The sequence below is a fragment of the Macaca mulatta genome, chromosome 4, assembly GCF_049350105.2.
Source record: "Macaca mulatta isolate MMU2019108-1 chromosome 4, T2T-MMU8v2.0, whole genome shotgun sequence".
NCBI classification, from domain to species: Eukaryota; Metazoa; Chordata; class Mammalia; order Primates; family Cercopithecidae; genus Macaca; species Macaca mulatta.
Window position 1 is genome coordinate 148,028,897 of NC_133409.1, and position 27,420 is coordinate 148,056,316.

The window sequence follows — 27,420 nt, forward strand, 5'->3', positions numbered from 1 at the left end:
TCAGCCTCCCAAGTAGCTGAGACTACACGCACCCGTCACCACGCCCGGCTAATTTTTTTGTTGTATTTTCAGTAGAGATGGGGTTTCACTGTGTTAGCCAGGATGGTCTCAATCTCCTGATCTCGGATCCGCCCGCCTTGGCCTCCCAAAGTGCTGGGATTATAGGCGTGAGCCACCGCGCCCAGACCCAAGAATCTTTATGTTATTCATTCCTAATGTAATTTCATTGTGATCAGATAACATACTTTGCGTTTTTTTGTTGTTTGTTTTTTTGAGATGGAGTTGAGCTCTCGTTGCCCAAGCTAGAGTGCAATGACACGGTCTCCGCCCACTGCAACCGCTGCCTCTTGGGTTTAAGAGATTCTCCTGCCTCAGCCTCCTGAGTAGCTGAGATTACAGGCACGCGCCAACATGCCCAGCTACTTTTTGTATTTTAGTAGAGACAGGGTTTCACCATGTTGGTCAGGCTGGTCTCAAACTCCTGACCTCAGGATTCACCCACCTCAGCCTCCCAAAGTGCTGGGATTACAGGTGTGAGCAGCCACACCCACTCCATACTTTGTATTACTTGAATATTTTTTAATCTTTGGAGACTTGTTTTATGGACCAATATATTATCTATCTTGATAAATGTTCTCTGTGCACCCATTATTAGGTGGAGTGTTTTATAAATGTCAATCAGGTCAAGTTGATTGATTGACAGTATTGTTCAAGTCTGCATGTCCTGGCTGATTATACTCTCTACTTGTTTTATCAGTTACTGAGAGGAGTATTTAAATCTCTGACTATAATTGTGATTTTTTTTTCCTTGCAGTTCTTCTTTTTAAAAAATATTTATTTATTTATTTAGAGACATGGTCTTGCTGTGTTGCTCAGGCTAGAGTGTAGTGTGTATTCGCAGACACTATCATAGTGTCCTGCAATCTTCAGCTCCTGGGCTCAAGCAATCCTCATGCCTCATCCTCCAAGTAGCAGAGACTACAGGTGTGCCACCACACCTGGTCATTTCTTGCAGTTCTATCAGTTTTCGTGGCATATATATATATATTATATATATATTTTGTTGTTGTTGTTGTTAGAGAGAGTTATGCTCTTGTTGCCCAGGCTGGAGTGCAATGGCGCAATCTCGGCTCACCACAACTTCCGCCTCCCAGGTTCAAGCAATTCTCTTGCCTCTCCCTCCCGAGTAGCTGGGAGTACAGGCATGTGCCACCACGCCAGGCCAATTTTTGTATTTTTAGTAGAGACAGGGTTTCTCCATGTTGGTCAGGCTGGTCTCCATCTCCCGACCTCAGGTGGTCTGCCCACCTTGGCCTCCCAAAGTGCTGGGATTATAGGCGTGAGCTGTTTCATATGTTTAGAAGCTCTCTTATTGGGCACATGGACATTTAGGATTGTTATGTCCTTGATTAACATTTTTGTTATTATGAAATTACCTTATCTCTGGTAATATACTCTGCTCTGAAATTAACTTTGCTTGATATTATCATAGCTCTTCCAGCTTTCTTGTGATTAATGTAAACATAGTGTAAGCATCTTTCCACCCTTTAAATTTTAGCATATTTGAATCTTTACATTCAAAATGTATTCTTGTGGGCAGCATGTATTGAATCTTGCTTTTTATCCAGTCTAAAAATCTCTGATATTTAAATAGGTTGTTTAAACCATTTACTTTATTATTTTTTTTTTTTTATTTTTATTGAGACAGGGTCTCACTCTGCTTTCCAGGCTGCAGTTCTGTCGTGCGATCCCAGCTCACTGCAGCCTCAACCACCTGGCCTTAAGTGATCCTCCCACCTTAGCCTCCAGGTAGCTAGGATTACAGGCATGTGCTACACACTGGCCTTTTTTTTTTTTTTTTTTTTTTTTTTTGGTAGAGACAGGGTCTTCCTATGTTGCTCAGGCAGGTCTTGAGCTCCTGGGCTCAAGCAAATCTCCCACTTCAGCCACTCCAAGTTCTTGAATTATAGGCAAGTGCCACCACGCCTGGCCTCCCATTTACTTTTTTTTTTTTTGAGATGGAGTCTAGCTCTGTCATCCAGGCTGGAGTGCAGTGGTGTGATCTTGGCTCACTGCAACCTCTGCCTCCTGCAGATACTCCTGCCTCAGCCTCTTGAGTAGCTGGTATTACAGGCGTGTGCCACCACACCCAGTTAATTTTTGTATTTTTAGTAGAAATAGGGTTTCACTGTGTTGGCCAGGCTGGTCTTGAACTCCTGACCTTGTGATCCGCCTGCCTCGGCCTCCCAAAGTGCTGGCGTGAGCCACCGCATCTGGCTCCCATTTACTTTTTTTTTTTTTTTGAGACGGAGTCTCACTCTGTTGCCCAGGCTGGAGTGCAGTGGCGTGATCTTGGCTCACTGCAAGCTCCGCCTCCCGAGTTCACACCATTCTCCTGCCTCAGCCTCCTGAGTAGCTGAGACTACAGGTGCCCACCACCACGCCCGGCTGATTTTTTGTATTTTTAGTAGAGACGGGGTTTCACTGTGTTAGCCAGGATGGTCTCGATTTCCTGACCTCATGATCTGTCTGCCTCAGCCTCCCAAAGTGCTGGGATTACAGGCGTGAGCCACCGCACCCAGCCCCTGTTTACTTTTAATGTAATGGTTGATATAGTTATGTTTCATTTTATCATCCTATTTTTTTTTTTTTTTTTGAGATGGAGTCTTGCTCTGTTGCCAAGGCTGAAGGGCAGTGGCATGATATCAGCTCACTGCAACCTCCTCCTCCCGCGTTCAAGTGATTCTCCTGCCTCAGCCTCCCGAGTAGCTGGGATTATAGGCACCCCCCACTATGCCTGGCTAATGTTTGTATTTTTAGTAGAGATGGGGTTTCTCCCTGTTGGCCAGGCTGGTCTCAAACTGTTGACCTCAGGTGATCCACCTGCCTCGGCCTCCCAAAGTGCTGGGATTACAGCGTGAGCCACTGTGCCCGGCCTTTGCTATTTGTTTTATAGTTGTCGTACCTGTTCTTGGTTCCCCTGTTCCTCTTTTTCTTTTCTTTTTTTTTTTTCTTTGAGACGGGGTCTCACCCAGGCTGGAGTGCAGTGGCGCGATCTCGGCTCACTACAAGCTCCGCCTCCCGGGTTCACACCATTCTCCTGTCTCAGCCTCCTGAGTAGCTGGGACTATAGGCGCCCGCCACCATGCCCAGCTAATTTTTGTTATGTTTTTTAGTAGAGACAGGGTTTCACCATATTAGCCAGGATGGTCTCGATCTCCTGACCTCGTGATCCGCCCGCCTTGGCCTCCCGAAGTGCTGGGATTACAGGTGTGAGCCACCGTGCCCCACCCCCCCGTTCCTCTTTTTCCACCTTTTTTTTTTTTTTTAAGATTTCTTATTTTATATTCCACTTTATTTTCTTTGTTGGTATCTATAACTCTTTGTTACTTTATTAGTTACTTTAGGGTTCATACTATATATATCGTCAACTCACCACAGTCTATCACTAAGTGATATTATACAACCTCATATATATATGAATATAGTAGTATATTCCCATTTCTTTCCCAACCTTTATGCTATTAAAGTAATACATAAATTGCATCCTTTATATTTATTGAGACTTTTTTTGTTTTGTTTTGTTTTTTCTGAGATGGAGTTTCACTCTTGTCACCCAGGTTGGAGTGCAGTGGTGTGATCTCTGCTCACTGCAACCTCCACCTCCAGGGTTCAAGTGATTCTCCTGCCTCAGCTCCCAAGTAGCTGGAATCACATGCATGTGCCACTACACCTGGCTAATTTTTGCATTTTTAGTAGAGACGAGGTTTTACCATGTTGGCCAGGCTGGTCTGGAACTCCTGACCTCAGGTGATTCACCCGCCTAGGCCTCCCAAAGTGCTGGGATTACAGGCATGAGCCACTATGCCCGGCCAAGACTTGTTTTGTGGCTCAGAATATGGTCTGTCTTGATAAATGTTCCATGTGCAAAAGTCCCACAACACAATATTGGGTTTTTTGTTACAATCTATTACTTTTTTTTTCTTTTTTTTGAGATAGACTCTTGCTCTGTCTCCCAGGGTGGAGTGCAGAGGTACAATCTCGGCTCACTTTAACCTTCGCCTCCCAGGTTCAAGCAGTTCTCCTGCCTCAGTCTCCCTGAGTAGCTGGGACTACAGGTGTGCGCCACCACACCTGGCTATTTTTAGTAAAGACGGGGTTTCACCATGTTAGCCAGGCTGGTCTCAAACTCCTGACCTCAGGTGATCTGCGCACCTTGGCCCCCCAAAGTGTTGGGATTACAGGTGTGAGCCACCGTGCCTGGCCTCAATTACCTCTTTGAAAAGATTTAACTAACAAGACGGGGCAAGCTGGGCATGGTGGCACGCATCTGTAATCCCAGCTACTTGGGAGGCTGAGGCATGAAGATTGCTTGAACCAAGGAGTTCCAGACCAGTCTAGGCAACATAGGGAGAACTGGTCTCTAAAAACAAATAGGCCAGGCGCAGTGGCTCATGCTTGTAATCCTAGCACTTTGGGAGGCTGAGGCGGGCGGGTCACCTGAGGTCAGGAGTTTTATTTTTTTTATTTTTTATTTTTTATTTTATTTTTTTGAGACGGAGTCTCGCTCTGTCGCCCAGGCTGGAGTGCAGTGGCGCGATCTCGGCTCACTGCAAGCTCCGCCTCCCGGGTTCACGCCATTCTCCTGCCTCAGCCTCCCGAGTAGCTGGGACTACAGGCGCCCACAACCGCGCCCGGCTAATTTTTTTTTTGTATTTTTAGTAGAGACGGGGTTTCACCGTGGTCTCGATCTCCTGACCTTGTGATCCGCCCGCCTCGGCCTCCCAAAGCGCTGGGATTACAGGCGTGAGCCACCGCGCCCGGCGAGGTCAGGAGTTTTAGACTAGCCTGGCCAACATGGTGAAACCCTGTCTCCATGAAAAATACAAAAATTAGCTGGGCATGGTGGTGGGTGCCTGTAATCCTAATTACTCAGGAGGCTGAAGCAGGAGAATCACTTAAACCAGGGAGGCGGAGGTTGCAGTGAGCCGCGATGGCACCATTGCACTCCAGCCTGGGCAACAAGAGTGAAACTCTGTCTCAAAAATAAGTAAATAAAAGCAAACAAACAAAAATGGTAGTGTGTGGGGGTGGGGGGAATATATGTGTATATGTGTGTGGAATATATGAGCATATGTGTATGTACATATATACACACTGACACATATAAATATATTTACATATATGTTTACTCACATAACTACCATTTTCAGTACTCTTCATTTCTTTAGGTAGGTCCATTTTTTTTTTGTTTTTTTTAAGTAGGTTTTTGGGGAACAGGTGGTGTTTGGTAAGTTCTTTAGCAGTGATTTCTGAGATTATGGTGCACCCATCACCTGAGTCATGTACACTGTACCCGGTGTGTAGTCTTATATCCCTCACCCCCTCCCACCCTTTCCCCCAAGTCCTCAAAGTCCACTGTATCCTTCTTATGCCTTTGCATCCTCATGGCTTAGCTCCTACTTACAAGTGAGAACATAGGTGTTTGGTTTTCCATTTCTGAGTTACTTCACTTAGAATAATGGTCTCCAACTCCATCCAGGTTGCTGCAAATCCCATTATTTCATTCCTTTTTATGGCTGAGTAGTATTCCATGGTGTGTATATATAAATCACATTTTCTTTATCCACTCGTTGATTGATGGGCATTTGGGCTGGTTCCATATTTTGGCAATTCCAATTTGTGCTTCTATAAACATGTGTGTACAAGTGTCTTCTTTCTTTCTCTCTTTTTTTTTTTTTTTTTTTTTTTGAGACAAGGTCTCGCTGTGTCTCGTTCTTTTGCCCAGGCTGGAGTGGAGTGCACTGGCGTGATCTCGGTTCATTGCAACCTCCACCTCTTGGGTTCAAGCGATTCTCATGCCTCAGCCTCCGAAGTAGCTGGGACTACAGGTGTGCACCACCATGCCCAGCTAATTTTTGTAGTTTTAGTAGAGACGGGGTTTCACCATGTTGGCCAGGCTGGTCTCAAACTCCTGACCTTAGGTGATCCGTCCACCTCGGCCTCCAAAAGTGCTGGGACTACAAAGTGCTGAGCCACTGAGTCCAGCTGCAAGTGTCTTTTTTCATATAATGACTTATTTTACTCTGGGTAGATACCCAGTAGTGGGATTGCTGGATCAAATGGTAGATCTACTTTTAGTTCTTTAAGGAATCTCCACACTGTTTTCCATAGTGGTTGTACTAGTTTACATTCCCACCAGCAGTGTAAAAGTGTTCCGTTTTCACCACATCATGCCAATATCTATTGTTTTTTGTTTCTTTTTTTTTTGAGGCGGAGTCAGTCTGGCTCTGTCGCCCAGGCTGGAGTGCAGTGGCACGATCTCAGCTCACTGCAAGCTCCACCTCCCAGGTTCAAGTGATTCTCCTGCCTCAGTCTCCCAAGTAGCTGACATTACAGGGGCATACCACCACACCTGGTTAATTTTTTGTATTTTTAGTAGAGATGGGGTTTCATTGTGTTAGCCAGGGTGGTCTCAATTTCCTGACCTCATGATCCGCCCGCCTAGGCCTCCCAAAGTGCTGGGATTACAGGTGTGAGCCACCATGCCCGGCCTGTTTTTTGATTTTTTGATTATGGCCATTCTTGCAGGAGTAAGGTGGTATCACATTGTGGTTTTGATTTGCATTTCCCTGATCATTAGTGATGTTGAGCGTTTTTTCTTTTTCTTTTTTTTTTTTTTTTTTTGAGACGGAGTCTCGCTCTGTTGCCCAGGCTGGAATGCAGTGGCCGGATCTCAGCTCACTGCAAGCTCCGCCTCCCGGGTTTACGCCATTCTCCTGCCTCAGCCTCCCGAGTAGCTGGGACTACAGGCGCCCGCCACCTCGCCCGGCTAGTTTTTTGTATTTTTTAGTAGAGACGGGGTTTCACCGGGTTAGCCAGGATGGTCTCGATCTGCTGACCTCGTGATCCGCCCGTCTCGGCCTCCCAAAGTGCTGGGATTACAGGCTTGAGCCACCGCGCCCGGCCGAGCAATTTTTCATGTTTGTTGGTCACTTGTATATCTTTTTTTTGAGAATTGTCTATTCATGTCCTTAGCCCACTTTTTGATGGGATTGTTTTGGTTTTTTTCTTGCTGATTTGTTTGAGTTCCTTGTAGAATCTGGATATTAGTCCTTCGTTAGATGTATAGATTGTGAAGATTTTCTCCCATTCTGTGGGTTGTCTGTTTGCTGATTATTTCTTTTGCTGTGCAGAAGCTTTTTAGTTTAATTAATCCCATCTATTTCTCTTTGCTTTTGTTGCATCTGCTTTTGGGTTCTTGGTCATGAAGTCTTTGCCTAAGCCAATGTCTAGAAGGGGTTTTCTGATGTTATCTTCTAGAATTTTTACGGTTTTAGGTCTTAGATTTACGACTTTGATCCATCTTGAGTTGGTTTTTGTAAAAGGTGAAAGATGAGGATCCAGTTTCATTCTCCTACATGTGGCTAGCCAATTATCCCAGCTCCATTTGATGAATAGGGTGTCCTTTCCCAACTTTATGTTCTTGTTTGCTTTGTCAAAGATCATATCATCGGCAGTGACAGTATGACTTCCTCTTTACCGATTTGGACGCACTTTATTTCTTTCTCTTGTCGGATCATATTTTTATTTGGTACAATTACCTTTTTGCCTGAAGAATTTCCTTTAACAGTTCTTGTAGTGCAGGTCTGCTGGTGATGATTCCTTTCAGTTTTGTATATCTGAAAACATGGTTTTCAAAAATTTTTAAATTTTATGGTTCAATTTTTATCTATTTATTTATTTTGAGACCGGGTTATGAGACTGGCTAATGTTTGTATTTTTAGTAGAGACAGGCTTTCACCATGCTGCCCAAGCTGGTCTCAAACTCCTGGGCTCAAGTGATCCACCCGCCTCGGCCTCCCAAAGTGCTGGAATTACAGGCGTGAGTCACCACGCCCAGCCTGAAAACATCTTTATTTCTTGTTTTTGACAGATTTTTTTCGCAATATTCTAGACTGAGAGTTTTTTCTTTAAGTAGTTAAAAGATGTTGCTCCACCATCTTCTCACCTGGATTGTTTCCAGTGAAATCTTATGTCATTCTTTGTTCCTCTGTGTGTAACATCTTTACCACTGGCTTTGAGCAATTTGATTACGATGTGCTTTGGCATAGTTTCTTCATGTTGCTTGTGCTTGGGTTTATCGTGCTTCCTGGGTCTGTAGGTTTATAGTCATCTTTAAGTTTGAAAAGTTTTGTGTTGTTGTTGTTTTGTTTTTTTGAGACAGAGTTTTGCTCTTGTTGCCCAGGCTGGAGTGCAATGGCATGATCTTAGCTCACAGCAACATCTGCCTCCCAGGTTCAAGCAATCCTCCTGCCTCAGCCTCCCAAGTAGCTGGGATTACAGGCATGCACCACCACGCCTGGCAAATTTTTGTATTTTTCAGTAGAGATGGGATTTCTTCATGTTGGTCAGGCTGGTCTTGAACTCCTGACCTCAGGTGATACACCTGCCTCGGCCTCCCAAAGTGCTGGGATTACAGGAGTGAGCCACCACGCCTGGCTCAAGTTTGGAAAGCTTTTGGTCATGATTTCTTCAAATATTTTTCTGTTCTTTTTTTCTTCTCCTTTTGGACCTCTAATTATCCATATATTAGGCCATTTACGGTTATCCCACAACTCACTGATCCTTTTTAAATTTTTCTTTGTTTTTTTTTTAATTTTTTAATCTTTGGGTTTCATTCTGGATAGTTTCTATTGCTATGCCCTCAGGTTCACTTGTCTTTTCTTCTGTAACATCTAACCTGCCATTAATCTTGTCCAGTGTAATTAATCCTGTCCAGTATGGTTTTTTTTTAAAAAATCTGATATTGTAGTTTTCATCTCTAGAAGATCACTGGGATATTTTTCATACATTCCTTGTCTTAAGTGTTGGGATTACAAGTGTGAGCCACTGCACCCAGCCAGGGCCCTTTTTTTTTTAATTTTTGAGACGGAGTTTCACTCTTGTCACCCAGGCTGGAGTGCAATGGCGTGATCTTGGTTCACTGCAACCTGTGCCTCCTGGGTTCAAGTGATTCTCCTGCCTCAGTCTCCTGAGTAGCTGGAATTACAGGCTCCCGCCACCATGCCCGGTTAATTTTCGTATGTTTAGTAGAGACGGGGTTTCACCTCTTTGGCCAGGCTGGTCTCGAACTCCTGACATCAGGTGATCCACCACCTCGGCCTCCCAAAGTGCTGGGATTAGAGGCGTGAGCCACCGTGCCCGGCCACCAGGGTCCATTTTTTAACGGATGTCAGATATTATAAAAACTGGGTATTTTTGCCTTCCTATAAATCTTCTTGAGCTTCATTCTAGAAGTTAACCGAAAATAGTTCAATCCTTTCAGGTCTTGCTTTTTTTTTTTTTTTTTTTTTTGAGACGGAGTCTCGCTCTGTCGCCCAGGCTGGAGTGCAGTGGCGCGATCTCGGCTCACTGCAAGCTCCGCCTCCCGGGTTCACGCCATTCTCCTGCCTCAGCCTCCCGAGTAGCTGGGACTACAGGCGCCCACAACCGCGCCCGGCTAATTTTTTGTATTTTTAGTAGAGACGGGGTTTCACCATGGTCTCAATCTCCTGACCTTGTGATCCGCCCGCCTCGGCCTCCCAAAGTGCTGGGATTACAGGCATGAGCCACCGCGCCCGGCCAGGTCTTGCTTTTTTGGTTTGTTCAGTGCATCCAGAGCTGGAGGACACAAGGATGAGTGAGGCATTAGCTGAAGTGGGCAGACAAGTCCAGGCAGTAACCACAGCAGCATGGATAAGGAGGCAGTCAAAACTCGAGCAGCGGAGCACAATGTAGTCTCAGCCCCACCCTAGCCTCCCGCTTCCTGAAATGGCAGCTGCATGAAGAGGGAAGGCAGAGCGGCAGTTTTCCTGGCTATACTTGGAGGTACTCTCATCAGATATGAAGCTTGAACACAGGAAGACACCAGGCCTCAAATGTAGCTCTGGGGCAGCTGTCAGCAGAGAGTTGTCCAAGAAGAGAGGCCCACCTGTCATCTCGTCCCACTCTGCCGTTAATGATCAGGCCAAGGGCCCTGAGAAGTCATCACACTGCTTAGGCATCAACTGACTCATCTGCAAATCGCGGTTGCTCCACCTGCCCTGCCTAGCTCACAAGGGTGTTCTCTCTTAGGAGTAAAGAAAGTAAAACCTGGCCAGGCGTGGTGGCTCACACCTATAATCCCAGCACTTTGGGAGGCTGAGGCAGGTGAATCATCTGAGGTCAGGAGTCAGAGATCAGCCTGGCCAACATGTTGAAACCCCGTCTCTACTGAAAATACAAAAATTAGCCAGGCATGGTGGTGCACACCTGTAGTCCCAGCTACTCGGGAGGCTGAGGCAGGAGAATCGCTTGAACCAGGGAGGCAGAGGTTGCAGTGAGCTGAGATCGTGCCACTGCACTCCAGCCTGGATGACAGAGAGAAACTCCATCTCAGGAGGGGGTGGGGGGAAGGAAAAGAAAGTAAAATCTTTACTGGGTCTCTGGCCCTGAGAGTGGCTTTCTCCACATACCCCTCTAAGCAATGTGACCACTGGGCCTGCTCATAGAGGGCCCTCAAGATTTGTGGTTAGAAGGCCTGAGGAACTGGACAAAAGTTGAATGTGTGGGCAGTCATAAGGGCCTAAGTTCTCAAACCCCATCACTTACCCCCAACTTGCTTGCAAGGCGTGGCAGGCCCAGCTCTGTCTGACAGAAGCCTAGGGTGAGGGGTCTCCCTACTCTCCAGACTCAAAAGCTTGAGAGCAGTAGGAGATCCAACTGGAGCTTCCAGACTCACGCATTTCTTTCAATCCTTTCCCTCCATCCTTGATTCCCCATGACAGTCAGATGGTAGTGTCTGGAGACAAGGGATCAAAGTTCCCATCTGCCCTCTGACCTCTGCACCAGACCTGCCCTCATCCAGCCTTCCCTGGAAGGGCCTGAGGAAACCTGTAGCTGGACCAGACGAAGCAATTCACCCATGTTGGCACCACTGGCTGCCTCTAGCTAATAGGGCCTGGGCTCCCAGAACCTCACATCTGCCCCTAAGGGTTCCTCTGGCAAGAACAGGGTGACCTAGATCATGCCTTTTGCCCATTACCACCTGGTGATCCAGGAGGGCTTTAGCCTGGTTCAGCTGCCAGAACCTTGATGTTCTTGGGTGGTTTCCATAATCTGCCAGTCAGTTTTCCCAATCGTGTGTGATTTTGGGGGGGTAGAGGAGGGTCTGCTACAAAACTATATATATAAAAAATATATATGCATATGTATACACACACATACACGTTTGACGTAACTGTAGATTCATATATAGTTGTAAGAAATCATACAGAGAGGGCTGGGTGCGGTGGATCATGCCTGTAATCCCAGCACTTTGAGGGGCCGAGGCGGGCGGATCACGAGGTCAGGAGACTGAGACCATCCTGGCTAACACCGTGAAACCCCGTCTCTACTAAAAATACACAAAATTAGCCGGGCGTGGTGGCGGGCGCCTGTAGTCCCAGCTACTCAGGAGGCTGAGGCAGAATGGCGTGAACATGGGAGGTGGAGCTTGCAGTGAACCGAGATCGCGCCACTGCACTCCAGCCTGGGTGACAGCGTGAGACTCCATCTCAAAAAAACAAAAAAAGAAAAAAAAGAAAAAAAAATCATACAGAGAGGCCGGGTGCAGTGGCTCACGCCTGTAATCGCAGCACTTTGGGAGGCCGAGGTGGGCGAATCACCTGAGGTCAGGTGTTCGAAACTAGCCTGGCCAACATGGTGAAACCCCGTCTCTACTGAAAATACAAAAATTAGCCGGGCATGGTGGCAGGCGCCTGTAGTCCCAGCTACTTGGGAGGCTGAGGCAGGAGTATCACTTGAACCTGGGAGGCGGAGATTGCAGTGAGCCAGGATCGTGCCACTGCACTCCAGCCTGCTTGACAGAGCAAGACTCCATCTCCAAAGAATAATAATAATAATAATAATAATAATACAGAGAGATTGTGTACACTTTGCTTAAATTCCCCCAATGCCTGTAATCCCAGCACTTTGGCAGGCCGAGGTGGGCAGATCACGAGGTCAGGACATCGAGACCATCCTGGCTAACACAGTGAAACCTGTCTCTACTAAAAATGCAAAAAAATTAGCCGGGCCTGGTGGCAGGCGCCCCTAGTTCCAGCTACTCCCACTCCAGCCTGGGTGACAGAACAAGACTCTGTCTCAAAAAAAAAAAAAAAAAAAAAAAAAAAAAAAAATCCCAGAATGATAACGTTTTACAAAACTGTAATAATCACAACCAGAATATTGACACTGGTAAATTCCACTGGCCTTAGTCAGATTTTCCCAGTAAATGTGTGCCATTTTAATGATAAGACCACAAAAGCTTTGACCCAAGTTTACCAACTTAGCAAGTTGCCTTTGACCCAGGGGAACCTCACCCCGCCGCTTCGTGTGTTCCCTAAAACCGAAAACAGGTGAACAGGAGTAACTTAACATTTCAGGGGATATTATGTGGTAAGCTCCCTGCTCATGTCATCATTTAATCCTCACAATAGGCCGGGCACGGCTGCTCACGTCTGAAATCCCAGCACTTTGGGGGGTTGAGGCAGGCAGATCACTTGAGGTCACAAGTTCGAGACCGGCCTGGCTAACACGGTGAAACTCTGTCTCGACTAAAAATACAAAAAAATTAGCCGGGCGTGGTGGTGCGCTATAATCCCAGCTACTGGAGAGCTGAGGCAGGAAAATCACTTGAGCCCAGGAAACGGAGGGTGCAGTGAACCAAGATCGTGCCACTGCACTCCAGCCTGGGCGACAGAGCCAGACTCCATCTCAAAAAAAAAAAAAAAAAAAAAAAAAGGCGCAGAGAGGGTGGGCGTGCCAGGGCCCCCGGTAGCCCAGTCCTGCCGCACTCTACCAGTCGAGCACAGCCCGAAGGCCAGGGAACAAACACAGAAGGAGGCCGAGAGGGCCCGGAGCAGGGTCCTGCCGCGAAGGGCCTGGGCTCAACGTTAGAGTGCGGCGCGACCCTACTCTGGCTGCAACGAGACGGGTGAGTGAGGTGGTCGCCCGGGATCTCCCAGAATCCGAGCTCCTGACGCGGGAGGGCCAGGGGCCTCCGGAAAACTGCGCGCGCCCCGCCCTGCCCAATCCTGCCCCGAGCCGCCCGCTCCTCCCCCGCTGCGTAGCCCTCGGCTGCCCTCTGCCGCCGCGGGGCGGACCCTGCAAGCCCCGCTGTCCCCGCCTTCGCACCGCCCACCCCCGCCTCCGGATTGGCGGCTCCAGAAATCTCCAGGCCACCCGCTTTCCGCTACCGGATTGGCTGCGCCCGGGCGCTAAGGCCCGGCCCATTTCCCCGGGTCCTTTGATCACGCGCCTGACGGCTTTTCCGGGGCCGGGGAGCCAACCGAGGGCGTTCCTGTCGGGGCTGCAGCGGCGGGAGGTAAGGCATGGCCAGGCCGGCTGGGCTGCAGAGCGCCGGCACGGGTCCACGCCTCGGGGTGCCAGGCTTCCAGGATGTTCGGGCGCGGGGCGGCTCATCCGCGTCCCCCAACACCCCCCACCTCCGGCCTGAGCCTCCCAGCGCCGTGGGAACCACCTCCTGTCCACTGTTGCTGGCCCGCATCCTAGCAGCGGCCTGACGCCCTCCCCACCCTGGCATGCCCCCTTGGCCTGGGACGATGAGCATACGACTGGGTAAGGGCAAGCTCGATGCCCCGTGCCCTACGGACACGGGGGTAGGTCGTTCATACCTTGCCCTCTGATAGAGACTCAAGCGAACCTGGGTCGCGGACCTTGGGCCATCAGCGTGCAAACCGCCCCAGGACGATCTCTTTGCTTCTGTCGATGGGGACTGACCCTCTCCACCTCTGCCTGTCAGCCCAGGCCAGGAGGGGAGGGACCTGGGCGGAGCCCTGGGTGGAGACAAGAGGAAGGTGACATCATCTTGAAGATACAATCCAGCTTTACCCACTCGTGTCCACCCTGGCACACGAAACCGATGGGGCAGAGGGTGTTCGGGCTGTATGTCTGAGGTGACACCAGGGACAAGGGCATAGAACTCAGGCATGGAGCCCATCGCTTTAAGTGGGACTGGACCAGAATGGAAGCGGAACTCCTTCAGATGCTCCCACCTCACCCCTGGCTGCAGTGCAGGTCCCTCCTTTAGACCTCATTTATCCATTTTGCTCCACTGGACAGGTACTGGCAGCCCAATGCCCCAAAAGGGCTGGGGCAGGCACTGGAAACCTGCACTTCTTTCCCCAGAAGTTGAGACTTGTAAATGTCTCTAGCTGGGCCCCGCCCTGATATAGGGATAGGAGTTGGGCAGGACTCAGCCCTGGATCCAGGCCTTCCCTTGATCCCCTTTCCTGCCAGGATTTGCCAAGACTCACTGGAGGGTTATACCCGGTACATCTACCTGGAGGATCCCTCCTCCCAGGATTTGACCTGGGACCAGTTTTCATAGATCTCCAGCTCTGGGGGAGGGATCCAGAGTCTGGATGTCACCTGGGTGCAACTGATAACCTCCCTTCCTCCTCCCCAGGGAGCCCAGTGGAGGCGCCCTCCCGAAGTGCCACTGCCCATGCTGACCAACCACCCAGCCCTCCGGCTGCTGATGTCATGAGTAACACCACTGTGCCCAATGCCCCCCAGGCCAACAGCGACTCCATGGTGGGCTATGTGTTGGGGCCCTTCTTCCTCATCACCCTGGTCGGGGTGGTGGTGGCTGTGGTAAGGAGCCCTCATATACACACAGACACCCACAGCTTTGCTAAGGCAGGGGCTGGGTGGGCCTGGTCCAGTCTGCACAGAGTCCCCACTGTCCTGTTGAGGGAGTGAAGGGTGTAGAGGTGGGCCTCTCTCTGCTTGTGGGCCTTCCCCGGGCTCAGCAGCCCCCACAGTGCTGTGTCTCTGTTGCAGGTGATGTATGTACAGAAGAAAAAGCGGTGAGTGTCCCTGTCTCCCCACCTGCCCTATCCCCACACCCATTCTGAAATTCCTGCTCATAGGCTCTGAGTTTTCTGTAAGAAGCCATCCTGATACAAGCCTGAATTTTGTTTTCCTTGCCCCAGCCTGAGGTTACTCACTGGGGAAAGTCCCTTTGTAGAATCAGGGTTGTATTCTTGGAACTATAGTGTGTCCCAAAAGGCACCCACTGGAAGTGCCCCTGCCTGGGAGAGGGAGGCGAGATGGGGCAGCCAGGTGTTTGATGAGGGTTGGGGGGCCTCCTAGGCTGAGTCCCCTCCCCTGCTCCCCAGGGTGGACCGACTGCGCCATCACCTGCTCCCCATGTACAGCTATGACCCAGCCGAGGAACTGCATGAGGCTGAGCAGGAGCTGCTCTCTGACATGGGAGACCCCAAGGTGAGCACTTGGGCGCCAGGGGGAGAATGAGGCAAGGTGGGGGTTAGCCCTGTTCCCAGCCATACTCGTCCACACTGAAACCAGAGCCTGGTTCTGCTTACTTGGGCTGTAACTGAGTGCTGCAGACTCCCAGGGAACACAGCCCAGCCTTGTGGTGTGGTCTCTTGCCCGACAGGTGGTACATGGCTGGCAGAGTGGCTACCAGCACAAGCGGATGCCGCTGCTGGATGTCAAGACGTGACCTGACCCCCTTGCCCCACCCTTCAGAGCCTGCCGTCCTGGACTGCCTGGGGCCCTGCAGTCAGCCTGCTTCCCCTGGCTCCCCCTGCTGGGTGCTGGGTCTCCATTTCTCCCTCCACCCACCCTCAGCATCTGCTTCCCATGCCCTCACCATCACCTCACTGCCCCCAGGCCTTCTGCCCTTTGTGGGTGTCGAGCTCACTGCCCACCCACAGGCACTCATGGGAGGTTTTCCTTCTGGGATGGGGGCGGCTGGGAGACACCTTTGCTTTCTCTAGCCCTCCTGGGCTTGGCTTGGGCATAAATCCCCAGGACGACTTTGGAGTTGTTTCCATGGTGATGGGGCCAGATGTATAGTATTCAGTATATATTTTGTAAATAAAACGTTTTGTGGCTAGGGGTTTTGTTGATTTCATCAAGAAGCTTAAAATGACCTTCCTCTGAGGTGATTCCAGTGCTGTTTCCCCTCCCTTCCCACAGCCTGAAGGACAGGGCCAGAACCCAAGTGTCACCTACCCTACCTGCCCCAGGCTTTAGGGGCACACACCACAGTAGACTCCAGTCCAGAAAAGGATATTTTTTTTATTCAAGTAACTGCAAATAGGAAACCAGAGGGGGAGCCCCAGGCTGGGACAAATCACGGCTACCCCTCCCCAACAGAACAGGGGGAGGCGGCGGCCCCTACACCCTTTATGGTCGATTTGGGCCCCCTTGCTCACTCTGCTGCAGCATCCTAGGGGCAGGGCCCCACCTTCCCTGGGACTGGGGTAGTCGGTCACCCAGCCTGCCATGCCCCAGCCCCTCTTCCCCACAAAGAGTATCTTGGGGGAGGGGATCGTGGGCAGAACAGGAGGCAATGAGGATGAACATTTGGCGCTGGTAGCAGCAGCAATGACGGATGTCGAAGAATGGAACATTGAACAAAAAACAACACAACTGTCCAGAGGTAGTTTGTGAACAGAGGAAAAATGGAACCAGAACCTTGGGGGGCAGGGAGGAGCAGGAGGGGGGTTGGGAGAGGGCAGGGTGAGCTCCTTGTTATTGGTGCCCCATCTGAGGAGGGGGAAATGGCTGAGTGGCGGAAGCAAAGTAGGGTGAGGGGAGCAGCCCCAGCCCACCTCAGGTGACGGCCACAGGGCTCGTGGGCTTCACCTGGACAATAAGCGACTGCATCTCCATCACTACCACATGTACTCAGATCCCAGGCGGAGGGCAAGGGGGCTGTGGCCACAGTGAAGCGGGAGTAAGGACACACCCCTCCTGCCTTCCTGGAGCCAAAGGGGGCTGCCCAACCTAGTGCAGGGACTAGGGAAGGTGGGGAAGGATGAAAAGTGTGAGCCCCATGTGATGACAAAGACAGTTTGGCTGGGGGAATCCTGGGGCCAGCACCCCCTCCACTGGCCACACCTGCTGCTGCCAGGGCAGTGGAGTAGGGCGGGCCAGGATGAGATGGGGCTTGGGCCCCTTTTAAGGCCAGGGGAACCCTCCCAGGTCCCACTACAGGAAGCCAGAGGGAACAGTGAAGGAGCAGAGAGAGCGCCCCCAAACCAAAAGCCCAGAGAGCAATGTCCCCACCACCAAGGGAGTGGGGACGCAGCAGGTGCAGGGTGCGGCTAAGTGGGATGTTAGCCTTGTCCAGGAGGGCATGTGTGTATGCGTGGGTGGGCAGGGGGAGCTGGGAACTGAGGCCAGGGGAAAACTGCTCCCCACTCAGCCCATGGGAGCCCTGCAGCGGCTGGTGTGCTGTGTAGTGTGGTGGTGAGGGCACAGGTGGAAGATGGGGGTGGCGGCCAGAGTCGGTGGTGATGGTGGGTCTGGGGAAGGGGCGGGGGCGGTGGGAGCGGAGCAAAGCTGTCCAGTCCCAGAAGGAAGCTGCTCCTCCAGTGAGGGGCAGGCGGCACGCATGGGTCACTGCTCCTCCTCCGAGGATTCCTGCGAGATGCCCTCCTCTTCCTCCTTCTCCTGCGAGGTGGGCAGTTGTTGGTGTGAGCTCTGGCCTGGCCCCCCTCTTCCACCCCCAGAGGCTGGCCCCCACCCGCTCCCTGCACTCCCTGGCTCTCCTGAAGAGGGATGAGTCAGGGCTGAGTGTGTGGGTGACTCAGCAACCTCCACGGCCAGGCTTCATTCATAAAAAGAATTTAAAAGGAGGAAAAAACCCCACACACATGCTGCTGTCACCCAGAGCCAGAAGCCAAGCCCCCTTGGCCCCCAAGCCCATGGAGCACAGGAGGGCAGAGCTCAGGGCAGCACTGAGCTTCAGGACGTGACTGGCTCCCTAGGGGAGAAGAGGTGGGGAGGAGGTGGCTGGGGGAGGAAATGGGAAGGGGTGGCTGGAAGGTACATGAGCCCTCTGGTGGGTGCAGGGGAACCAGGTCCTTGGCCCACAGGGGCAGATGCTGCGCTGTGGTGCCCTGGCCCTCGGGAGTGGCCGAGGGCTGACCCCAGGCCGGGGTGGGGAGGAAGGGGAAGTGTGTGCCGCCGGGGCTCACTCACTGGGCGGGAATGTCGGGACACCACACGGGGCTACAGCCCCCGTGCCAGGCACAAACTCCAAAACAACTTGTTTCCTGTTACTCACTCTTGGGGCCTGGCCAGCAGCACCCCCTACCCCCCTCCACCCCAGCAGTGGCTCAGCTCGAGGAATGACAGCTTCAGGGATTTGAGGGGGCAGGCTGGAGGTAAGAGAAGGCCAGGAGCTGGAAGGCTGGGGTGACCCTAACTGCAGTGGCCCCCTAGAGGCAGCCTCCTGACTCAGCCCACCGAGCCTTTCCACCAGCTGTTTGAGGGCCCAGAAGTGGATGGTGCCCTTCAGTGCAGTGTGGTGGGTCACATCAGAACTCCAGCACTGACCCCTCCCAGGGCCCAGCTCCTTCACTGTTTCTCTTCTCCAGAGGATGATAGGAAGGATAAACCTTGCCCCTGTGGCTTCCTTTCCTCATCTCTAATTGAGGGGAACACAGGCTAGATGACTTCCCAGATTTCCCCCAGAAGTTCTGAGGATTCTAGGAGCAGGAGAGGGACCTCCCACACAACTAGGGCAGGGCAGGGGGATGTGGTCTGGTTTGTACCTGGGACCCCTCACTTCTCATGGGCACAGCCCAGGCCAGGCACCCTCCCCGCTCTGGACTTGTATAAAATCTGATGTCCCAGCAGGTCAGGGACAGCCTTTCCATAGGGGGTGCATAGCATTAGGTACTATGTACTCTTAACACCCTCACTCAAAGAGCCCACGAGGTAAGCAGCAGTCTGCTTCTTCACCTACCAGTTTTTTGGGTCTGCCCCTTGGTTTCCTTCCTGGAGTTGTGGTGGTTTTCTAGAGGGTTAGAGAAAATATCTCCTAAGTCCAAAATGCTCAACAGTGCTCACCTGATGCCCAATGGTGAGGGAGGGGCAGACCTACCTGCCTGTTCAGGGCGGCCCAACACTCTCACCCAACAGGCCCACCCAAGTCCAGCTAGCGATGACTGGCCAGCCACATTTGCCCCCTCAACATACACACACGCCCCCTACTCCCATCTCCACCCATGACTCAGAGGATATGAGTCGTGTCTTAGAAAAAATAAAATAAAAAACAAAACAACTTTTCTGAAAGGCTGATGCCACTGTGAATCTGGCCTTTGCTGCCTGTCCCCACCCCTTCAGGCTCCAGGGGACCCCAAGAGGAGAAGGTAACATTCTCAGCCCAGGGGCTGGCAGGGACCCTCCACTCTCCCCACTCCGCCTTTCTCTAGATCAGGAAAGCCGTGGGACTTCTGACCTCATCTCCGCATTGTCCTGGGCAGGACCAACCCCACAGAAGTGAGACCTTAGTCACTGCCCCACTCTCCCCAATTAGCAAAGACTCATTGCCACCCCTGTACCAGGGAAGGGGGTGCACAACTGGGATGACTGAGCCCCTTCCCAGACCTCCCCACAGCCGTGGCCATGGAGCCAACAAGGGGATCCTCTGCTGGTCATCCACCCAGGGCTGGTCCCATCTCAAGTCTCACCCGGGTCTTGGCAGCACCCTTGTTTTTGCTTCCCTTTGGTCGGCCCCGAGGTCTCTTAGGTGTTGGCACTTCGCTGGGCTCCTTCTGTAAAGACAGAGAGGATAGTCAGGGACAGTCACTACCTGTGTTTCCATCCCCTTAGAAGACACAGCCCTCTGCCTCCTCAACAAGGTTAAGTCAGCAAGAACCAAGAACCACCTCTGACCCAGGAATCCCTTCAGGATCCAAAGCTCCAGTTTGAGCATCTTTGCAAAGTGCCTCCCATCCCTCCCCTTGCCTCCCTGCAGATTTCTAAGACGCAAAATGACAAGAGCCCAGAAGACCCCTAGGAAAAGCATTCTGGGGACAGAAAGATACTGTTAGGTGGCTCTGCCCAAGTGTCAGTTCTGACACTGATCCTGGGCAGGATACGTAATGCTGGAGCCTCAGTTTCCTCATCTATAAATGGTAAAGACTTCCCTCGCAGGGTTGTCATGGAGATTAAATGGGTAATGTATGGTTATCTAGCACTGTCCCGTGATCACTGCCCACCCTCTCAGATGACCTATGCTGGACACACACTCCCTGCCTGCACTTACAAACCTGGAGCCCATCCAGGCTGCCCCCAGAGAAGGGGAATTACAGCCGGACTCCAGAGATCCCTGCCATCATTCCCACTGAAATTTTAATAAGCCCTAAATAGAATAAAAAGCTGCTGCATAATGCATAGAAGGTACACGGTGAAGGTGCGCCAGCTACTGTTTCCTAGGGGGCTGCCCATGGCCTGTCTATAACCAGGATCCAGTAATCCAGCACCCCTCTTGACACCTCCCACTGACCATGGCTAACAGCTGGGATAGGAGGGGAGGCTGAGGGAGCTAGGCTAAGAGGACAAATGATCCCACCCCAGGCTCTAAAGGTGGCTGCCGAATTCCAACACAGCAGACTCATCACAGCTCGTGTCTCCCTAGGCCCAGGTCAGCACAGACCACTCTCCACCTTATGGACAGGGAAAACCTACAGGTGAACAACCTACATCATGTTTAAGGGGCAAAGATCAACCTCAACTCCTCTTACCTCCTCCCCAGGGAAGGGAAGTAACTGGGCTTCACCAACAGCCACCCCTCACTTGGGTGACAGCTGCCTCTGTAAGAGGCCAATACGGTTCCCCCCCCCCCAGCCCAAGTGGCCATGCTCCCTAGGGTGCCCCACAGTGCCAGGCTGGCAGCCTCATCCTTCTATGAGGACCTTGTGGGGAGAGCAGCACCAGGGTTCTGAGGGTCACTGACACAAACTCCCCAACATTTTGACTTCTTGGGCTTCAATTTCCATCTACAGTGCCAGGGGCAATGCCCATTCCAGAACTACTCATAACATGGCCTGTGCATGAACAGGTGCAGGCCCACGCAGGTACCTGTTTCTCACCTGGGATGAGGAAGTACAAGAATCAACCATAAGTACTCAGAAACTTTACAGCAAATTGACAAAAATCATTTTACGTGCACTGAAACTAATTATTAAAAACCCTGAGCTTCTGTGTGTTTTTATTTTTGTTCATTCATCTTTTTTATTTATTTTTTTTGAGACAGAGTCTCGCTCTGTCGCCCAGGCTGGAGTGCAGTGGCATGATCTCGGCTCACTGCAAGCTCCACCTCCCAGGTTCAAGGCCATTCTCCTGCCTCAGCCTCCAGAGTAGCTGGGACTACTGGTGCCCGCCACCAGGCCTGGCTAATTTTTTGTATTTTCAGTAGAGACGGGGTTTCACTGTGTTAGCCAGGATGGTCTCAATCTACCTAGTAATCCGCCCACCTCTGCCTCCCAAAGTGCTGGAATTACAGGCGTGAGCCACCGCATCCGGCTGTTCATTCATCTTTACTACATTTTAAAATCACCGGTCCACAGTAGACTGGAAATTAAGAAAAAGGTGAATGTTTTAAGCAAGCACTGGGTACATGACCTCTGGGGTGCTTTAGGTTTGACTTTCTGCCATTGGCTTCAGAATTCATCTTGAATTCCTCGGCCCCCCGTTCTCTCCTGGTGGTCTCTAGAGATCTGAGCAGAGTTGCAAGTGCGGCAGGAGTACACACAGGTGGCAGGACACACCCACATGCTTACTGCACGGAATTATTCTGCACCCTCCATGCATGTTCTCGCCTGCTGAATGAAACTCCAGGCACCTCCCTAGCCCCAAAGGGTAAACCGAGTGAAGGAAAGGTTTGGACACCCACCTGACTCCCTACCAGCGCTGTCCCGGGACTCACCGGAGGCTGCTTGCGCGGCCTGCCCCGGCCCCGCTTCTCAGTGCCGTCCTTTTCCTGCTTGGAGGCCAAGGGCTGGCTGGACTTCGAGCTCGACTCGCTCATCTTCCCTTCTCTAAGGAGCAGGTGGAAGAGTGATGGCTGGGATGCTGGGAAACAGAAAAGTGCTTTTAGACAAACATCTCACTTCAGCCACTTTCTACCTCCTCATCACCCATACCTTCAAGGCACACTGCAGAAAACTGTGCTCCCAGGGGCCCCGAGGCCTCCTACTCTGCCCAGGATGGAGGGGTCTGCCCACCCCCAGATGCTGCCAAGGGCGGGGAAGGGCCGTTGGCCCTAATCAGCTCCTTATCTATCTCCTGTTAAGAAGGGCTCTTTGTTGTCCTGCCTTAACACCGCCCCAATGGAGCAGGGTGGGGGGGTCCCAGGAGGTACAGCCAGCCCAGACCTAGCTACGTGGGTGAGGCCGCCCTGGGACAAAGGTGTGGGGAGGTGGGGTCTGACATATTGCCAGCATCCCCTCCTTCTGTAGCCAACTGCTGCCCTTTGCCTTTAAGAGAAAACCCAGTCTACGCAGTTCAGTGGGGACTAGGGAAAAAATGGAAAGAATGAGACCTTGCGATCTGGCAGCTACGGACATTGATCCCCTGCCCACCTCACTGACAATATTGCCTATCTGGCAAGGTCCAAGACTCAGGACCGAAAAGAGCCAATCACATAGCTAGGGGGTGCCCACCCATCAGCTCTCTTCTCTGTTCTCACCCAGGGTAAATCCCTGGACGATTCAAAGATTGGTATAATTGAGGGAGGGAGGAGATGGTTGAAGCTACAGTGTGGGTGAGGTGGTGGAGGAAAGGAAGCCCAAAGCCAAAGGCCATCCTCTTTCCCCTTACCCCTTCTCTGCCCAACTGGAGTCAGATGGGACTTTGTCAGATGGGCAGGGAATTCTCCCAACTGAAATGTACCGTCTAACAGACCCTAGCTGGCCCCCTGGCAGGGCTCATCCTAAAAGCTTCTTGGTCATTTTCTAGCATCTTCCTTCTTCTTAAGGGTCTGTTGGGGTTTAATTAACCCTATCAATTTTTAGTTTTCCTAAAACTTCCCATTGGAAGGATGGCCTGCAACCAGTATTTTGAACACCCTGTACTACAGGCTTAGAAACGACAGTTCTCCACATCTTCATCCTAGTTCTTATCATCCACAGGCTACAGATAGATGAGACGCCGGAGGCCTAGGCTACACATTTTTCCAGTAACCAATCCCTGCCTGCCCACGGTAAGGGGTGGGCCCAAGCGGCTCCACTTCTGAAACCCTCTCAATCTGTAAGATCAAGGTAATTATAAGGTACCTGCCTGAACTACTCCTGACTGCTTCAAGGATCAAACTAGGTAATAGTTTAGAAAAACTTAAAATAATGGAAAGAAATCTTCACTCTAACCAAAATAAGAACTAGACCATTTGAAAATGATTTATGGGCCAGGTGAGGTGACTCATGCCTGTAATCCTAGCACTTTGGGATGCCAAGGCAGGAGGACTGCTTGAGGTCAGGAGTTCGAGACCAGCCTGGACAATACGGTGGGACCCCCGTGTCTAATTTAAAAGAAAAAAAAAAAAAAAGAGTTTTTACCCCAATGAGAGGAAAAAAACGTTTTTCCAAACTTGTGATTTCTGGAGGGCCCAGGACCTCCATTCTCAAGCATCAAGAGACCCTCCAGACAGCGGGACTTTGCTAATTATTCTATCTTATAATGTTTCAGACTTGGAGACCCTTTTAAACAAGGTGGTTGGTGATTTATCCTGCTCCATCATTAGTGGCTTGGCCTGCTATGCAATTACAGGCAATGATTAGAATCTTATATTACACCACAGGTCCCCCTTCAAACTAAACATCAAAATTAATCAACTAAACGAGTGCTGACCTCATATAAGGTCTGCCCGAGGCCCCCTCATCGAGGGGGTTCCAGTTGGGCGAAGCCAGTACGGAATCCCAGAGAGCCTGGCCCGGCCTGCCTAGAGATCTTGGCGGGTCTCCCTGGAAGCTCTCATACCATCTGGTGCCTCCCCCACCTCTTGCTGCTGGGGACCCTTTAATCCCCCTCAGCCAACCCCCCACGAACTAAACGAAGGCCCGAGGCCCTTTCCAGTGAGGCCAAGAAACGCTCGTCTCTTCCACCTGTTTCGGAACATCAGAGGCCTGTCTTGTAGGAACTACATTTAGGGCCTAACCCCAATCCCTCACTTTGTAATAAGCCCGCTTGGGCCTCAAGCCTGTCTCCTCCATACGCTGTGCACGCAAAGTGTGCTCCTCGAATACTTAAGGACTCTGCAGCAAAGGCCCTAGGAAATTATCTTGGGGGTTCCCTTATTTTCTTCCCCGTCCCCCGTAAAATGGTGGCCCAGAGAAGCCTGATGAGTTGCCGAAGGTCACACAGCAAGTTGGCGAGCAGGAAAAAGTAGGTTCCCGGAGACCCTTTCAACCCGCCACTTTGCCTACCCGCCTAGCGGCTAGGGCTAAGCCCCCGAGGCATCAGGCTCCAGACCCGGCCCCAGGGTGACTCTGCAAGTGTCTGCGCCTGGCCGTTGCAGGCCGGCCGGCGGGACTAGGGGCCAGGGCGCGCGGGGGGAGGGGCGCAGGCCGCTCCTGCAGGCGCGGGAAAGCAGCGCACCCCGACCGCATGCACCGCCACGCGGGTGCACCCGGCCCCACTTCCTGCCAGAGGGGGCACCCAAGCCCGCCTTGGGGCAGGAAACCTGGCGCGCGCGGGAGCGGGGGAGAGGAAGAAAGCCCCCTCCCTCCGTCCCCTCCCCGCAAAATAAAGCCCCAGAAGAAAATAAAATAGAAACGGGGAGTCAAAGGGACTAGTTCCAACAGAGCCCAGCAAAGCAGCGAAACCAGTTTGTGGGGGCGGAGGGCAGGCCCGGCCCCTGGGGCTGAAGAGGCGCAGGCCAGGCCAGAGGTGGGGTCGGGGTGAAGCCCCAAACCCAGGCCCGCGCTCCGGCCTCATCTGCGGAGGGGGCGCGAGAGAAAGGCCGAGAGGGCGTAGGGCCGAATTTCGGGGTTCCTCCCCATCCCCCTCACTTCCAGAACTTCCCTGGGCTGCGGGGGGCGCCCGACCCCCCACTCTCCCGCCGCGCCGCAGCCCGTGTCTCTCCTCGTCCCTCACCCGGGCCCGGGCTCGGGCTCCGGCGGGAGCGGCCGCCGCGCGAGGTGCGCCGGGCTCCTCCGGGCTCCGCCGGGTGCACAACTCGCGCTCGCCGCAGCTGCGCGCCCCCTCCCCCACCGCGCGCCTTTCCCGGGTCCCCGCCCCCCGCAGGGCGCCCGCGGCGCGGGGGAAGGGGTGCGGGCGTCCTCCCCGCGCCGCCGGGCCCCGCCGCCCGCCCCCGCGCCGCGCGGCCCTCCCCCGCCGCCGGCTCGCACCGCCCCGGCCTGGGAATAAAGCCGGCGGCGCGCGCTGCAGCCCCGGGCGGCTCGCAGGAGGGGCGGCGTGCGGGCGGGGGCGCGGGCGCCCCCCTCCGCCGCCGCCGCCGCGGGCCCCGGGGACGACTCACCGCGAGCTCGGCCGCCGGCCTGCGGTGCGCGCTCCGGGTTGCCGGGAGCGGCGGTGCTGGGCGCTGAGGACCGGCCTGGCTCCGCCGCGGCCGCCGCTGGTAGCAAATGCGGATCTGAAACCGGGAGAGAGAGCAGAGGCGCTCAGAGACCGCCGCCGCCGCGTGCTCGCCGCCCAGGCCCCCGCGGGGTATTTATGTGTCACAGCCAGGCGGGGGGACAAAAATATTCCCCCTCCCCCGAAGGATGGCGAGGGGCAGGAAGCTGGGCACGGCCCGTGCGCGGCCTCAATAAATAAATAATTTAATTAAATTATAGATATAAAAAAAAGAAGCCACCGGAGCGGCCGCGAACTCACGCCTTCTTGGAGCCGCGCCAGCGCCAGAAATAGCCCCGGCTCGGAGTCCCAATTAGAGGAGCGCAGCACCGGCTCAGGGGAGCTTAAAAAGAGCGACCCAGGGGCAGGGGGGACGGGCCCGCCCGCGCCAGCCGTGTCACTCAGGGGGCGGGGCCATGCAAATGAGCCCGGGGATTTAAAAGGGCGGCCGCCCGCCAGCCGCCGCTGCCGCGCGGGTGGGTGCTGACGGCGGGGAGGGGCGTGTGGGAGGCCTGGGCTGCGAACTCGAGTCGACCGCCCACTCCTCGCAGTCCCGGACGGAGGAGGTGTGGGAAGGCACGCACAGAGGAGTCACGAAGGAGCTTCTCGCGGGGGGTGGTGACGGGTGGCGGTATCCTTCCTCCCTGGTACAGTGGTCCCAGGGAGAGTCACCTCTAGGGGCTTCCTGGGCGTGTGGGCCAGGCCCCCCCCAGGGTGTGCGGGGGTGGACGGGGGTCCACGCGGGCCGAGGGGGTGAAGAGAAACGCGCTCGTTAGAGAATTCCGCGGCCTACACGCCGCCCCCTCACTGAAATAGAGGGCTGGTAGATTTCCCCTGGGCGGACAGGTGTCAGCATGTGCCTTTCAGTGTCAACCCGCGTGTGGTTGATTGGTGAGATACAAGTCTTGTGAAATTCAAACGTGAAACTTGTGAAATCCAAAGTGTTTTATTAATGGCCACCAGCGAGCCATGATCAAGGTGGAGCCTTCCAGCGAAACCAACGATTGGCTCGTTGGCAGGTACACCCAAGGGAAGCTTCATGCCTTGAGGTGACTTAGATGGTGTTCTGGAGATACGCAGGCCCACTTGGGGACCTGGGCTCTTACGCTGGGACTGTAAATAAAAATAAAACGTGGGCCAGAGGTCGCCTGGAAGCGCTTTGAGGGCAGGGGCCGAGCACGCAGGCCATCTCCGCCACGCCTGGCCCGCCTGGCGCCCGGCTTAACAAAGACTTGTTGCACCGAGCGAGAAGGAAGCCAAAGGGGAAGATGGCGGGGAGGGCGGTGGGGGAGGAAAGGGCGCAGGCGGAGAGGCGCGCCCTGCAGGCCGGCCCGGGGCCTTCTCGGGCGCACCTCCCGCGCCCGGTCCCCGAGGCGGCCTTCCACACCTCCTGTGATGCAGGGAATTGAAATGCGCTCCAGTGACACACGGCTGTGACTCATGTTTTTCTCTGCTCCCCTTCTTCCCGGTCAGCCGAGGCCCTGGCCCAGCCCCCTCCTCAGGGGGCGAGCCGGCGGTGGAGGGGACGCAGGAAAGCCCTGGGCCCGGCGCGGAGGCGGGGTGGGGAGCGGCGGGCTGGGCCTCGCAGTTGCAGGAATGTGGCAGGAATGTTTCCGGTGGGGGTGGGGAGCGTGCGGGGGGTGGGCCCAGCCCCCACCCGTGCGGCGGGAAGCGCTCGGGGCCCGGGCAGCACGTGCTCGGCCGGGTGGGGGCGGGGGCGCCTGGGCGGGAAGGCGCCAGGGGCTGGGAGCGCGGGTTCAAAGGGGAGGGCGCGGGCCTGGGGCCGGCCCGGCCTAGGGGTGGGCCCGGAGGCCGCCCTCTGCGCGCCGGCTCCCCGCCCCGCGTCCAGGTGAAACGCAGTTCCTGAGAAGTCCCGGGGCCGCCCCTGGAGGGGAGAGGAAGTCACCAAAGGGCGGCCCGAGGGGAGGGGAGGAGAGGGCGGCGGGGCCCGCGAAGGAGGCTGGGGGAGGGGCGACCTGCCCCTTTGTCTGGCGG

The 27,420-nt window shown here is 53.4% G+C and overlaps 2 protein-coding genes and 3 long non-coding RNA genes across 37 annotated transcripts in view; 3 read left to right on the forward strand and 2 right to left on the reverse strand.

Annotated features, from left to right (window-relative positions):
- LOC106997914 (uncharacterized) overlaps positions 1 to 13,859 on the reverse strand; it is a 41,370-nt gene extending 27,511 nt beyond the window's left edge. For 5 of the 9 annotated variants that reach the window (XR_013416495.1, XR_013416496.1, XR_013416497.1 and 2 more), the window contains exon 1: positions 13,698 to 13,859. This is a non-coding gene — a long non-coding RNA (uncharacterized LOC106997914). Of the gene's footprint in view, positions 1 to 11,247; positions 11,414 to 13,697 lie in introns of all 9 variants that reach the window. The other 4 variants (XR_013416500.1, XR_003729002.2, XR_013416502.1 and 1 more) reach the window with 4 other exon arrangements.
- LOC144340440 (uncharacterized) lies at positions 1,845 to 3,030 on the forward strand. The gene is made up of 2 exons (XR_013416547.1): positions 1,845 to 2,564; positions 2,917 to 3,030. It is a non-coding gene; the product is annotated as an uncharacterized LOC144340440 (long non-coding RNA).
- Positions 8,615 to 10,419, forward strand: LOC144340412 (uncharacterized). The gene is made up of 2 exons (XR_013416519.1): positions 8,615 to 9,328; positions 9,629 to 10,419. It is a non-coding gene; the product is annotated as an uncharacterized LOC144340412 (long non-coding RNA).
- SMIM29 (small integral membrane protein 29) lies at positions 12,859 to 15,949 on the forward strand. 9 transcript variants are annotated; one of them, XM_015136125.3, is made up of 5 exons: positions 12,859 to 12,997; positions 14,492 to 14,679; positions 14,869 to 14,894; positions 15,207 to 15,312; positions 15,488 to 15,949. In XM_015136125.3, the coding sequence occupies exons 2-5, from the start codon at positions 14,569 to 14,571 to the stop codon at positions 15,551 to 15,553; spliced, it is 309 nt and encodes a 102-aa protein (XP_014991611.2). In that variant the 5' UTR covers positions 12,859 to 12,997; positions 14,492 to 14,568; the 3' UTR covers positions 15,554 to 15,949. The 9 variants fall into 9 exon arrangements, with proteins under 9 accessions (XP_014991611.2, XP_077856428.1, XP_014991610.2 ...); XM_078000302.1 differs by lacking the exon at positions 12,859 to 12,997 and adding an exon at positions 13,312 to 14,145; XM_015136124.3 differs by lacking the exon at positions 12,859 to 12,997 and adding an exon at positions 13,312 to 13,641.
- Positions 15,950 to 16,114: 165 nt separating this feature from the next.
- Positions 16,115 to 25,779, reverse strand: HMGA1 (high mobility group AT-hook 1). 17 transcript variants are annotated; one of them, XM_077999010.1, is made up of 6 exons: positions 25,689 to 25,777; positions 25,331 to 25,444; positions 21,782 to 21,927; positions 19,542 to 19,625; positions 18,815 to 18,865; positions 16,115 to 17,514 (listed from the first exon to the last, which is right to left on the reverse strand). In XM_077999010.1, exons 3-6 carry the CDS (start codon positions 21,881 to 21,883, stop codon positions 17,461 to 17,463), a joined length of 291 nt encoding a protein of 96 aa, XP_077855136.1. In that variant the 5' UTR covers positions 21,884 to 21,927; positions 25,331 to 25,444; positions 25,689 to 25,777; the 3' UTR covers positions 16,115 to 17,460.
- Positions 25,780 to 27,420: the final 1,641 nt, after the last annotated feature.